We start from the raw sequence: 14,068 nt of genomic DNA, 5'->3' as shown, positions 1-14,068 counted from the left end.
TTGAATTAAATTTTTCGAGTGTGCATGAACGATTCGTGATGGAAAGGCCTTTATTGCATTACACGAAACAATTTCCCACCGTATTGAGGACGCGCTCGCATAAATAGCGAAATTGTCCGGATTACAGACGAACGCAATCGCGTTTGATTAAAATCCCGGACGGACTGCACACGGGATTGGTGTGCTTTTTTCGATTGCAGCTCCAATTTCGCGCCGAACACATTGTTTTTCGTTCTCGTTATTACCGTAGGCGCTTCCTTGCCAGAGCACACACCGCCGATGACAGTGTGCAAACGCGGCCACGCGTTTCTCGTTGCGTTACAAACCCGTTGCCTCGTGTAAATAAACTTTTCGAAGGCGTGGGATTATATGCAACAGACTGCTGGATGGGTAAACAGAGAGAAATCCTGATCCCCAAGCATCAAAAGTATAATACTTGTCATTCTATTTAGAGGATGAAACAAATCCTCGTATTCCACCTTTTGAATTATCCTCGTAAACACGAATGCGTTTATGAACTTTTATGAAGCCGCAATTTCACTATCGCGTAATAATTTTGAAAAGTGAGTTTTATCGTGTCGTAACATTCTACAAGAACGATAATAAAGTATAAAATCATCGCACCTCTGACATCTGTAACTTTATAATCGAATTACGTGCTGTCAAATGTATGGAGATGTTCATACAACAATTCTGAGAAATATCGTGTAACAAAGCATGAATATTAACGTGTAATGGAATTTCGTATAAAATGTTGGGCCAATTTGGTTTTAATTGGCAAGGCCATTGGAACGGAATCCGACGCGCGGAAACTTTTTCATTCGATCGAACGAACGAACGATGAAAATTTCATCGGAAATTCGGCAAGAAAGGTATACGCCGCGTTTCAGTTTGATTAATGGCGATATTATGAGACAAATATGTGCCTCGAAGAAACTTATTTGCAGAGCACCGCAGGGAAAGTGAAAAGAGAGCAACGCGCCACGCTATATCGGTGTTTTTTCTCCTGCTTGCAGTCACTATATCCGCGCGTCTATTTACATAATGTATTTACACAATACAGGCCATGATATATATCGTTCCACGATACATTATTTCGCCGTCACTTTGGAAGAACTTAAAACCGACGGTTGTGAAATATTTCAGATATTAAACGCTTTCAGCGTAAATAACGAGTGGCGTGAATAACGACTATACAGACCTAATGCAACGTTTAACTCCTTAACGCATAAAGCTTTCTTCTATTTACTAGCGACAATGATTAATTTTCGTCTTTGTAATTAAAAGCACATATGGCTATAGACGTAACGATATAACATGTCTTTCTTGTTACAAAGTATGAACAGTTAGTCAGAAAATCTTAACTGCATTTTTGTAACATATTTTTACTCTTACATATTAATTCGATGTAAATTTCAATTTGTTCGGTATATTGATAAATTTCCTTGATTTTGTTTCTTTGTTTGACATAATTCTTCAAGAAAGAACTCTACTAATTTGAATATTTAACTGACAAACATCTTGGGACGAAATTATTTTATTAAATACACTGGGACTTTGTATAAAAATATTAATTTATTATTTCTCTTTGTTAACAAAGTAATAACAATTCGGTGAAACGCGAAGCAAGGATAATCGCAGTTTCTCAATCATCAATTCACAACAATACAGTATAACAAACATACAGTTTTAATAGTAAGCTAGAAACAGAACAGCGAAATTCTTGGAACAAAAGTATCCAGAACCGTGTTTCAACTCGGAGCGTTACATCTTTTAACCTTTGTGTCCTTTGCTGTATCCGTATTTCTTGCCAGAATGCTGGTCACCCTTCTTTCCATAAGAATCATGATGGCTATAATGTTCGTCGTGTCCGTGTTTCCCATGATGACCTTTATGCTCCTCGTCCAGGTGACCCTTATCATGATGACCCTTCTTACCATGATGATCCTCGTGATATCCAGCGTGCTGATGACCACCTTTCTTCTGCTCTCCTTCCTTCTTCTCATGATGTCCATAAAAGTCACCATGCTTCTTATGATGGCCACCCTTATGATAATCATCGTAAAACTTATGTTCTTTATGATACTCGTCCTTGTGAAACTTGTTATGATACCCTTTCGTCTTGTGACCTTTCTTGTGACCCTTTTTCTCTCCAAACTTTCCACCCTTGTGTCCTTTCTCACCCTCGTGATGTTCTCCGTATTTCTCGTGTTCATCGTGGTGTCCTTTCTTCTGGCCACCGTGTTCTTCGTGATGACCGGAATGATGATGTTTATCGTGCTCACCTTTGTCACTCTTATCGTGATGATGATGACTCTTGTATCCCTTCTCACCTTCCTCGCCATGTTCTTCGTGATGATCAGCGTGATGACTCTGTCCTCCTCCAGACTCGTGATGATGACCTTGATGGCCGGAGGCAGCCGTGGCGAGATCCTGCTTCGATTCGTCCACGTTTAAGCTTGGAACTGGGCTGACAGAGACTACCGATCGTAACGCGTCGCTGTCTTCCGTTTGGACATCTCGACGATCGCGAATGGAGTTCAATTCCCGAGCGAGACATGTCTGTTGAAGCAAGAATAGCAGAACAGCGGCAGGAAACGCGACACGCAGCATCTCGATCCGGCTTCGATGCGATCATCCGACTGATGACCACGTCGCAACCGGTGACACTTAAATATCCACGGTTCGATTGTTCCGTCACGGGGCTTGCGAGCATTTCCGCCGATTCCACTTTCATCCGCGCGACCGCAAGCCTTCCGTGGCGTGGAGACCTTTCACACTTTCTCGAGCTCGTAATGAAATTGTTTGCCCGTTGTCTTTTCAGATTCGCAGGTAAAAACGTGGATAGTTAATTCAGAGACATGACGTAATGACGGTACGCTATTGAAGACATCTTTTTAATGGAAACCGGAAGACCGATCGAAGAACGATAAATTTGGTTACATTTGTAAATCGATATTTGACGCTTTTACCGTGTACAGTGTTTTGTGAACAAACGCTTCAGCAATCGTGCAGCTCGAGCCACCTAGTGCGTGACCGGACTAAATGTCTAAAAACTTTGCAGAGACTAGAGGTTTCTAAGTACAATGAAATCATGAATCTTATTGCATTGTGCAACTGCTATCATTACTTTGTAGTAACGTGATTGCACATAGTGAATGGAGTTCAATCGATGGCCTGCATCTATCGAATACTTTTCAACGTAAAATATTCGACGCTATCCTGATATTAAATCGAGATCAACAATTTTAAAGATTTTAGTTCTTCCACTAAAGTTGAAAGATTTCAGTTGATATTTTGGAATGAAAGATATTAATTGTAATATTCGGTCTTCTCGGGAAAATGTGCGGGAATGTTCGTTTCGTCTAAAGAAGGATATTCCAATCTTTCGAACGAGACTATAGATTAATATTTTATTAAACGCTTTTCGAGCCCTCGACGTAATATCATAACGATAATAATAAATCAAAGACAATAAAATAATTATTCCGATGCCGTATCGTCACGGTGAAACGGATCGTCGATAAACTTTCTAATATCGCCATTAATCCTATCGTTGGCGATGCGAATTTGTGGCTAAAAAAAAAAAAATTCACGAAGTCCGCTTTATTTATAACGCGACGGAGCGAAAACAATTTATGGACATTTACAGACGTCGGCAACGCATATATCACAGCTCGATGACCAATCGTAGTTGCGCCGATCGTTCTGCTAACTGTTCGCCCATTTGTTCCAGGTTCTGCTGACGATTCAATCGCACGACCTTGCAAAATCTCTGCAGCCAACAAAGACGACTCGATATCTTTTACGATATTAGCTTCGAGTCGAATTCTGTATATGTAGGTATATTCCCGTAACCTGAAAATATCTGGAACTCGGAAGAATCCTTGGTACGTCGTTCGAGTCGATCGATTGGCAAACTTGTTGTTCGAATGCGCGGAATTTCGTCGGCTTTATTCAGTTTCAGAATTTCTAGGTTACAAAGTTCGACGAAGTTCCGTCGAATTGCTAGTCACCAAGTCAAGAAAACTTCATACCATGTTGCATAATTTTCTAATGTATTCGTTTCCTAGGTCTTACAAGGTGAGCGTAAAGTAGGTAAAGTGAAAGGTATAATGTAGTTTCGGATCTGAGCACGTTAGCGAATACCGTGAAAATTTGATAAATGCAAACTGCAATTAAAAATTGATGCATTACATTCTAAAACGGAGAAAAAGGATCGGTAAGAACAAAGTTTGAAGTATTCCTGAAACTTTCAAGCTCCAAACGAGAAGGAAACTTTGCAACAAAATAAATTGACCGAATAACCTGGAATTGGATCAATCTCTTAATTGACTATCGATCAAATAATGATCACTTCTTTCTCTAACGAATCTTATTGAATTTTCATTGGACGCTATCCGTTCACGGTTTTTAAAATTCACCACGAAGTGTCGAGAATAATCAGACGGTTGGCTGGTTTTTCGTCGCGAACGATACAAAGTCGAGTTTCTTTTCTTAGCTGCTTATTCGGTGGACGGGGGCGCATCGTCGGTCGTTCTCGGTGCTCCTCCGATCTCCATTGCAAATCAGCTGCGCCGAATTTGCAGTTTGAAACGGTGATCGATAGATTCGGCCTCTTTACGACCTTATTTGGCAGGCTGTTCGGCTAGAGATTGGCTCCTCCGGCGTTGGCGCTGCATAATCAAGATAAAGATTGGTTACTGCCCAGCTTCACCATCGGGCTCCTTTAGAGACTGGGAGAAAACCTGATACCGAAGGCTCTGCCAACTTCGATTTGGACTCGGCATCGTCGTAACGGAGATTAGATTAGGTGGCGTTCCCTTTGGACTTTCCCAGATGGAGAGATTGCTTTGTAAGCAGATCCAAGGACGACGGTGGATCGCCGCTCAAGTGTATCCACCCCCTTCGTTTGGAAAAGAACAGGCCGCCGACTATTAAATTAAGGCTTCAAGTGCCGCTGGTAACTCGAAAACATTTCAACTGAGTGCCGCTGCTTCTACTGCCATTGCCTTTCAGACAGCTCAGATCTTCTTTCATCTTTCTTTTTCCTTTTCTCCCATTTGCTAAGCGTCGTATAAAGGCGCTGATCTTACCTTCAATTCGTTGATTCATTTATACTTTTTGCTATTAGGCAAGAAAATTTATTAACATTATTAATTCGCAAGTTATTACTTTTGTAAAATTATTTTCAATTTTCGATTAAAATCAGAAAATATTTCTCACCGATGAATTTCATTCGGCCAGAAAATCCTTCTTCCGACAGAAAAAGAAATAACTTTTCTAACAGGAGAAGGCAATAGTTTGGAATGACATTGTCTTTAATTCTCTTTTCTATAGATTCACTTAATTGCACCGAACTGAAGCTGTTCCTCGGCAAGGTGAGACAGCGCCATCCTGTCGCAATCAGTTGATGGCTCAACGTTACCACCCCACCCCCTTCTTTCTTTTCAACCTCTCACTAAAATTACTTTACATTCAACGCTGAAGCTTCGTTGAATCGGTTACGATCCCTTTTGCACGTTTTTTCACCGCCACAATGCAAGCATCCTTCGACCACTCTTTCGTTTCGATCAATCGACTGATCGAGCCGTAGGCCACGAACAATGGAACTTGCGCGCCGCCCATTGGACAGCTAATGAAATTGTTTCCTAATTTGCGCCCACTCCACGCTTACAAGCTCTATTCCACAGCGAGAAGAAGGGTAACTAACATTGACATTCGACGTATTCGAGTTGTCTGTCCCGAGGTGCACAATTCGGATTAAGTGCACTCGAACATGGATTGCGTGCCGGTTTGAAAACGAGCTGCACTCGAGGGCTGGCTTGTTTATCGGCCACGGGGGAAGAATGATCGAATTTCACGCACGATGGGGATTTTCGTGAAATCGTGCTACGCGAATAGGTTGTAACCTTTCCAGTGAATTTCAATCTAGGACCAAATGACAAAGATAATTGCCAGACTTAATTAGTTCCCTTCTTTTTTCTTTTTTTCAGCTTTGAGATTTATTGCCAACTAGTTTCCTCATTTTTAATATCGCTTATTTAGAAATAGAATAAAATTAGTTGGAAATTCAATTATTTATATTAGAAATGACATATATATGTGTTAAGCATTCGAGGAATTCGCAAGGGAATTAATTCCAGCAAAAATTGTCAACTCTTAAGAAACTAACTTGCATAACAAGAGATGATCTGTCTTGGTTCTATATGAATAACACGCTGTGCGTCAAGTTTCAGTTACTCGCAGAAATGAATTATTTTAAAAACAAACATTATTTAATCCAATAAATTATATCTACAGCTTCTCTCCCTCAAATCCGCAGTCAAAGCCCAATAATGAAACAGTGTATAGTCGAACGTTCAAGTTTCCAAGCCAGCGGAAGATTGATTTCTCCGGTAATCCGACTCGTTCCATATTCATTGAAATTCTCTGGTGAAAAATTAACGAACGAACACAGTTGGGCGAGTGGCACGGTAAAAGGTGAAAAGTTTGACGAGTTCAGCCAGTGATCGTCCTCCAGCGAACACGGTGAATTAGTTTGAGCCTGCGATGACAGCGGAATCATCCTTTGTCACGCGCGCGGCGTTTAACAATAATTATCTCGTGCAATTAACGGACCGATTGCCAGGCTGCGGCCGTTCCAAAAGTTTCCTCGTTATAAATAATTGCAAAATCCGCTGTGCCCACCCCCACGAATTCCCGCACCGTGGCGTCAAACGTTGCTCGCCCCGCAGGGACCAGCCAGATGCGATATCGTCGCGTGACCGGTCGTACTTTTTAACAAACTGGTCTCGTTGTTTCTTCGTCGGTCAGAACAGACAACGCTAACGGCGTACCTTGTGAGGATATCTCGTGTTTTGCTATTTGCGTGAAGCCCAAACGCGAGTTTAACTTGTTAATTGGGGAGCAAATTAAGTTTCGTGGAGTCAACTCGTCACTCAAGCAGTTAATGTCTTGGAAGTAATAAGTTACTTATCAAAGAATCACTTGATCTATAGTACACCGGAATATTCGTATGGAAAATGAGAAAATCGTGAGTTAATTTGTCGATATTTCCAGTATTTATAGAAAGTCGGGGAAACATTAAGTTTCGTGCAAATTGAACTCGGCACACGAGACTTGTACAATTCTGTAGGTAATATTTGTTAGTTTTTTTACAATTAACAGGTTTCATCACCCAATTGCGATTAATTGATCTACTTTGTCTTGAAATCATCTTGTACGTATTGTACATTTTATGGACATTTCTCTGCCTTTGTATCACATTCCACTTGAAATCAGACTTTAATCTGAAATTGTTGAACTTCCCTTCAGTTCTCATTGTTATGATTTATACAATGAAAAAGAGAAAGAATTTATTTAAAGTTCCATTTGTAGGAATTGGTCTGAACTAATTCAAACGTTGTAAAATTGATTGAACGTAATTAAAGTGCAAAAATGTTGAATATTCTATGCCCCTTTGATGTCATCAAGGTTTTTACACAATTAGATACTTTAATAAATGAAATACAGCACGGGAAAGGAAGTATAGAACTAATGTTGGGTATTTTATGTTATTTATAAAAGATCGTTAAAATAACGAACGAATTTTATTATTATGTAATATTATTCCTTACGTATAAATGCAATATTATCATTCAAAATCAATAATCAAGATAGAATTAAAACAATAACTTTACGTATAAATGTGTTAACAAATGCCAGAATTAATACAACGGTTGTCAAATCTTTTCGAAAATAGTTGAAAAACCTTTCTCGCAAATCGAGTCGTATAAAACCGTACCCAGACGAATCCATTTAAAACGTATATATTTCTTGCCGTGAGAATTGATTTTCTGTCAATTCTTTTTATCTATTTTTCAATTATTATCTCTCAGTAGGACAACAAAAATACCCTCTACCAAATTAATCTGGAAACCAATATTATCGATCTGACTAAGAAAAAATAGATACAACAAGGCTCATAAATATCCGGATACTTTAGCCAATTATTTTGAAACAATGGTACATGAACATTAATGAAACACATATAGCAAATAATATCGATCGTAGGAAAGTTGGTTCGACTCAAATAACTTTACCTCGTTCTGTTTAAAATTTAACTTGCATCTACTTTTTTCGCCGTCTCCAGTGTATTATAAATTATCGGGGCCGTCCAAGATCGATAGTACTTATCACTTGACACGATGATATGGATCTCGAACAAATTACCCGGCCAATAATGGAGCGTGGCTATAGGAACGTTAATGTAACGAGCACCGACGAACAACAGCGAACGATGACCAATTGCAATTTAGATCGGCTCATCAATGCGATACAAACGTAATATCATTAAATTTCGTAATAACAACGCGCCACCTTTGCATGGCATCAAAATTACGCGTTGTTACACAACGAACGCACGCGCCCGCGCGCGTGCGCATTGCATTTCTAAAATAATTGGTGTTCGTATTATTGTCAAGTAACAATGGGAAGCATTGACAGTTCGAGCGTAATGCACACATGGAAAATTCGTCCCCTAACAAGTTGTTTCGTGTCTGCGATCGCGCGATTACATCAAACAATATCGATCGATTTTTGATAACGTCGTAAACAAACAGACACCCACGTATTAATTATGAAACATTTAATAAGAATATTGTACGAGCACGTCGCAAAAATGCATTTCCACATGATACGATATTCGTTGTTATCGAAAGCCGTTTGATCCAGATTATTCTCATAATCATACGGATTTAATTGATCGATGCTTAATTGATGACGCGAAATTGAACGGTGTGCCGCGTCCAGCCCATCGTTTATACGTTTCTCGTCCAATTTGTATAATTTTTTCTACATCGACGCGTTAATTTAAAAAATTGTCAGTAATTGCTGTTGAAATATCACGCTTTACATTTTACGTAGCGGATTTTCCGAATTTCGCTTGATACGTAAATCTGCTGTTCGAGAACATCGTGTGAATATAATTGGATACGTTTGAAAAGTTCTATCGAGTATTGTATCGAGCGTTTATTTCCTCGCCTTTTCTTCTTTTTTAATACACGATATTAAATAAACAAGCTCGTATAATTTATTAATCGTAACAGATATGCGATCAGAGAAACAACATTGTAAATTATAATTTAGTAAGTTTCACAATAAACGCTCTACGGAAGAAACTATTTCTATACTTGTACACAAAATGTCTAAAAATAAAGTCTAATGTCTATTAATTAAACGTCTAATACTATAAATATAGCAACCATGAACAAACATTTAACAACTTCATTTCGGCCAATTTTAATCCTTCGCGTACAATTTTCAAAACAATTTTACGTCAAGGGAAATATCATTCTACACCGACGACGATATTTATACAAAATATCGCTTCTTGTTCCCATTGTTTCGTTCTAATTATCGTCATTTCCACTTATACCGTTCTGGTCTCGAAATTAGGCACTTTTGCCGTAATAATACATTCCATAGAAAATCGGACAACTAAACATCAGCCATTTGGCAAAGGATTAATAGTAATGGTCTCCGTCACCACCGTGTTCGCCGCCAGAGTCTCTCGAGTAGGAGCTGTAGCTTCCGTAAGAACTATGTTCACCCTCTCCATCCGTGTAGCTTTCACTATGTCCATAACTCGAAGATTCTGGTCCATGAGCCATATAGTGAGCGCCATCTTCGTGAGTATAGCTCCCGTGATCGTTGGCTTCAGCATCGTGTTCTTCGCCACCGTCGTGATGATCGCCCTCGTTGGTTGCATAATGGGTATCGACGATGGTATCTAGCGAAATTTATAATATAATTAATACGGAAACGTGGAATAATGTAATTTAAATGCAAAGTAATTATCGTAAAAGATTATCTCGAATTATATCTTATCGTTAGAAATATATTCTAACCAGGAGGATTAAAAATATCGTACTAGCGAAACTATTATTACGTTACTCTTCACGATTTATCTTCCAATGTAACTGACTGTTACTGAAAAAATATACGCTAAAAAATTTTTAATCTAAAATTGACATAATTATTATACGATAGTTTCTGCCAGGAATAGTGAAATTTATAGGTGCAAAGGATCGGTAGTTCCAAGTGATTAAATGACATGTTTCTGTGAAGTAATTAGCAAAATGGCTGGGTGCCGCCGTCAAAATTAGGACGAAACGAGCGCATGAATGCGTTCGGTTAATGTCGTTATCTCGATGGTGTAGTTTTATTGGCGATCGATACTCGAGCCACTAAGTTTGCCAGGGAAAACTTGCGATCGACGTTCATTAAAGGATCCCGTGCGACTAATGACACGGATATATCGCGCGAAAATTATTTACGGTATAAAGAAGAAACTTTCTCGAGCTCAAAATCTATTCGAACTTGCCAACTATTTCGTTCGAGTAGATTAAAAATATTATCCTAATGGAACTACCACTATGTTAGTTTCCTGAAGCAAATTTCTCAAGTAAATATCACTCGACACCGTTAATTTTATTGAGGAACGTAGATACGTTTACTGTAAGTGATAGCAGTGTGCATATACCAAAATAAGAAATCGTAAATCTATTACTGTCATTACACATACTTTATATATTAAAATGCAATCATTTGTACAGTTGGAATACACTTAATAAATAAAAATGTATCTTTTGTTCGTGAATAAAGTTACGCATATCTCGAAGCAAAATTAATCACCTACGCCAAGGATATCGTCGGATAGGTTAATAAGCTGGTTCTGCGTGACAAGCAGTTTTTGAGTGACATAACAAGATCAGACATGGATTAAATGCATATATGTACCAGGTGTTTCAAATGACGTCATGAGCTGTGTATACCTTCGCTTCAAACAAGAAAACTTTCGAGCGATTTTAACATATAATCTTATGCTTTTGATTTATTTTCTCATTTATTTTAAAATCTAATTTTACTATTGAGATTACAAGAAACCAATTTTTCCACATATCAGATTTTGATTTTGTTTCTATGAATCCTTATAAGAAAATTATCACAGTGCTTTGAGACTGAAGTTCTAAAATAACAATGCACGGTGTTTTCCAGATTGTAACATCGATTAATTTTTTCATAGAAGCTAGGAAACCTTGAAGGAATGATATTCGAGTAGCTACATTTGTACTAAATCAAAAATTCTAGAATTCTTATCTGCAAGCCAGTAAGTTGACAAGAAACTAATTTCAGATCCCATCATGCTTTATGGTTGTCACGCAATTACATGCTCGACGTCGTACAGTTTCTCTGTACCTGCACCCTCGTGATCACCGGCTTTTCTGGAACGAGAGGCTGCCTCGTCGTTGTGGCTACTTTTCTTGTCAGCACGCGCTTTGCCGTAGGCAACGTGCTTCTCGAATGCGTACTTGTCGCCATCCTGCTTGTGGAAGGTGTCGAGGCTCTTATAGCCGTGATTGCCCTTGCTGTAGGTTGCCGTCAAGTAACCCTTCTCGCCCTCAGCGTCGCTGCCGTACGTTTTGTAGTATCCTCCCTCGTCTGATTTGCCTAAAACCACGGTATCGTTCGTGCTGGTTATCGTCCGCGATATCCGTGACCGCTCGAGTGGTTGCTTAGGGACCGTTTCCGAATATCTTTATCCCATTTGTTTGTTGGTTTGATAAATGCTAATTTGAAAATGACAGTACGATGGGGATAAGAACACACGTGTCTGCTGTTCATAATAAATTTTGAATGCAAGAAAATAGGGACCAAAGAGTGAATAAAAATACATATAGTACAGTACACTCGTACTATAGTCTACGCATATTTACGGAATTTCATATTTTTATTAATATAATTATGGAAATAAAATTTCACGTTGTATATTTTTTTATATTTTTGCATATTCTGCACTTTTCACAGTTTTTTATAAATGCATAAAAATCTATAGCTCGGGAATTAATATTGCGAACGAAAATATTTTGTAAATTGCTCGTCCCCTGACAGATTCATATAAACGCGTGTCACGGTAAATGATTAAACTTCGAAAATACTGAAATTCGATGGGGAGTAACGTACCAGACGCATTCTTCGCACCCTTCTTGCCAGTTTTCTCTTTTTTCGGCGAGTTTCCCTCTCCCAGCAAATCCTCGACTTCCGTGGCGAAGGCCGACCATGGTTCGACCGGTTCACGGACGTCTCGACGCAACAACTCGTCCACACTTGCTTCGACGTCGCGACCTCCAGCTTCGAGCGAATCGCGACAGACGAGAAGGAGCAACACAACGACCGGTCCACGCCACATGCTTCCGATGCTTTCGATTCACCGATATCGATGTCGATCGTTTGTTGGTAAACTTCGGCAGAGGCTGCTTTATCCAGCTCCTCCCACTCGGCTCTGTCGCGAATTTTCTTCCAAGCAGAAGGGATATCGGAAGGCAGAAGGCAGATGCCGGAGATCGAAGGGATTTCGCAACGATTTCGAAGATTTCACCAGTCGATGGATCTTGGCGGTATCGCCGCTTCGAAAACCGACGCGTTTCGATTGGCAAAATGTAACGATAGATAGCAAGTGAGGGGTTTCGAAGTTAATGGAATTAATCTGAAGCTTTTTCGAATGAAAGTTAAAGTGGATGATGAAATGGGCAGTTTCAGTGATTGAGGCGAGTATTTTAATTTAATGTACACGTTGAGCGAATTGATTTAAAGGTACTTGATTAATTTAGTTATATTGGTTTAAAGTGGTTCTATGAGCTACGAGAATGTTGATACGTCCCGAAATATCTACGTGTCGCAATTTTGCTGTGTGGCTTAGTTCGGAAAATATTTTGGATCATTGTTCTTCGTCCCTAAAACTCTGAAATACTTGTCTGGACTAATCGGAAGATCCCGTTGACGTTTAAGAATTCGGGCTGTAACGTGTTGCAAACTAAACTGTCCATTTATCTTTTACAAAAATGTATTGCGTATCCACTTGCATGAAAAGTTGTCTTTTGTCATAAAAAAATTTGATCATTTTCATGGATAAATGGAAGAAAAGTTTGTAGATTAAGTGATCTTAGCATGCCGAAGGTGCATAAAAATTTCCAAATTCTATTTGGAAACCACTTATTCCGACAAATCGAGTCGCTATTCTTCCAACGACGAACTTATGTCTTCGTCGACGCATTTATCTCTGATCGATGAATTCACGAGTCGAAGGACAAGGATCGATAACTCGGACAAATCGCGCCACGTGCCGCACGACCGATTTCACGCTTTCCATGATCACTGGAACGAAACGTTGGCGTCGAGATCGTATCGATCGCGGCACAATCGAGTGACATAACGGTACTTGAGAACGTTGGCCCCGCGAAAGCGTTTTGGTTTTTGCCCCTCGGCTAAAGGCGGTGTTCTTACGCGAAATCGTTTCTCGATCAGCCGCGTTATCTCATGCCTGTTACCGAGACGTTTCAGTTAGTCGATTGTTACGCGAAGTACATAGAAGGCGCGCGATTGATCGTTTCTTCGACGTTTTTGCCAACCAGCTTGCCGGATCGCTGAAAATTATGTAAGCGAAACGAATACTAGAAACTTATATAGAAATTGCATTACGAATAGTAGCGTAATATTAGCTGTAAGACACTCTTAAGTGAAAACGGAAGAAATCGATCGGAGAAGATGTAAATGAAGAGAATTAAAAATACAGTGATATAGAATAACAAAAGATACTTAGTTACCCGATGATAAATCAATGTAACTGTAATATGGGACAAAATTTATATAACATTTTTACAAATTACCTTTATTCCTAAAACCACCCCCTAGACGAAGATACATGAAATACAGCTATTAGGCATTTTCCGTAAAATTACATTGCCCGATCACACACCGTATATTCAACGACGCTAAATGATTTGATTACTTATTTACTTACGTATACGACATAATCATTACGTACAATAATAATACGTAAAACACTGTAACGCGTAAATATTAAATGTTTCCACTTTGAACGCGTAGGAGCTCCATATCGGCGCCTTTCGACGGTATTTGGTGAAATAGAATGACGGTGTCTTTTCGCGGTGAATAAAATATCTTTCACGTTGTAAGGAACCCCAGGTTTTCATGATGGAATCTCAGCCATTCGATTGGACTTGGA

The 14,068-nt window shown here is 39.3% G+C and overlaps 2 protein-coding genes across 2 annotated transcripts; both read right to left on the bottom strand.

Annotated features, from left to right (window-relative positions):
• Window positions 1-1,773: 1,773 nt before the first annotated feature.
• LOC122568323 (histidine-rich glycoprotein-like) lies at window positions 1,774-3,029 on the bottom strand. Its single transcript, XM_043727950.1, has one exon. The coding sequence runs from the start codon at window positions 2,611-2,613 to the stop codon at window positions 1,774-1,776; it is 840 nt and encodes a 279-aa protein (XP_043583885.1). The 5' UTR covers window positions 2,614-3,029.
• Window positions 3,030-7,708: 4,679 nt separating this feature from the next.
• LOC122568420 (filaggrin-like) lies at window positions 7,709-12,250 on the bottom strand (the record flags this gene model as incomplete). Its single annotated transcript, XM_043728120.1, has 3 exons — window positions 7,709-9,772; window positions 11,242-11,493; window positions 12,007-12,250. Coding segments are annotated over 3 exons (762 nt in total), but the record flags the coding sequence as incomplete, so codon positions are not given.
• Between the last annotated feature and the right edge of the window lie 1,818 nt (window positions 12,251-14,068).

Source organism: Bombus pyrosoma, linkage group LG6 (assembly GCF_014825855.1).
Source record: "Bombus pyrosoma isolate SC7728 linkage group LG6, ASM1482585v1, whole genome shotgun sequence".
Classification (NCBI taxonomy): Eukaryota; Metazoa; Arthropoda; class Insecta; order Hymenoptera; family Apidae; genus Bombus; species Bombus pyrosoma.
Note: the sequence above shows the minus strand (reverse complement) of the source record. Positions and strands in the feature narration are given on the sequence as shown.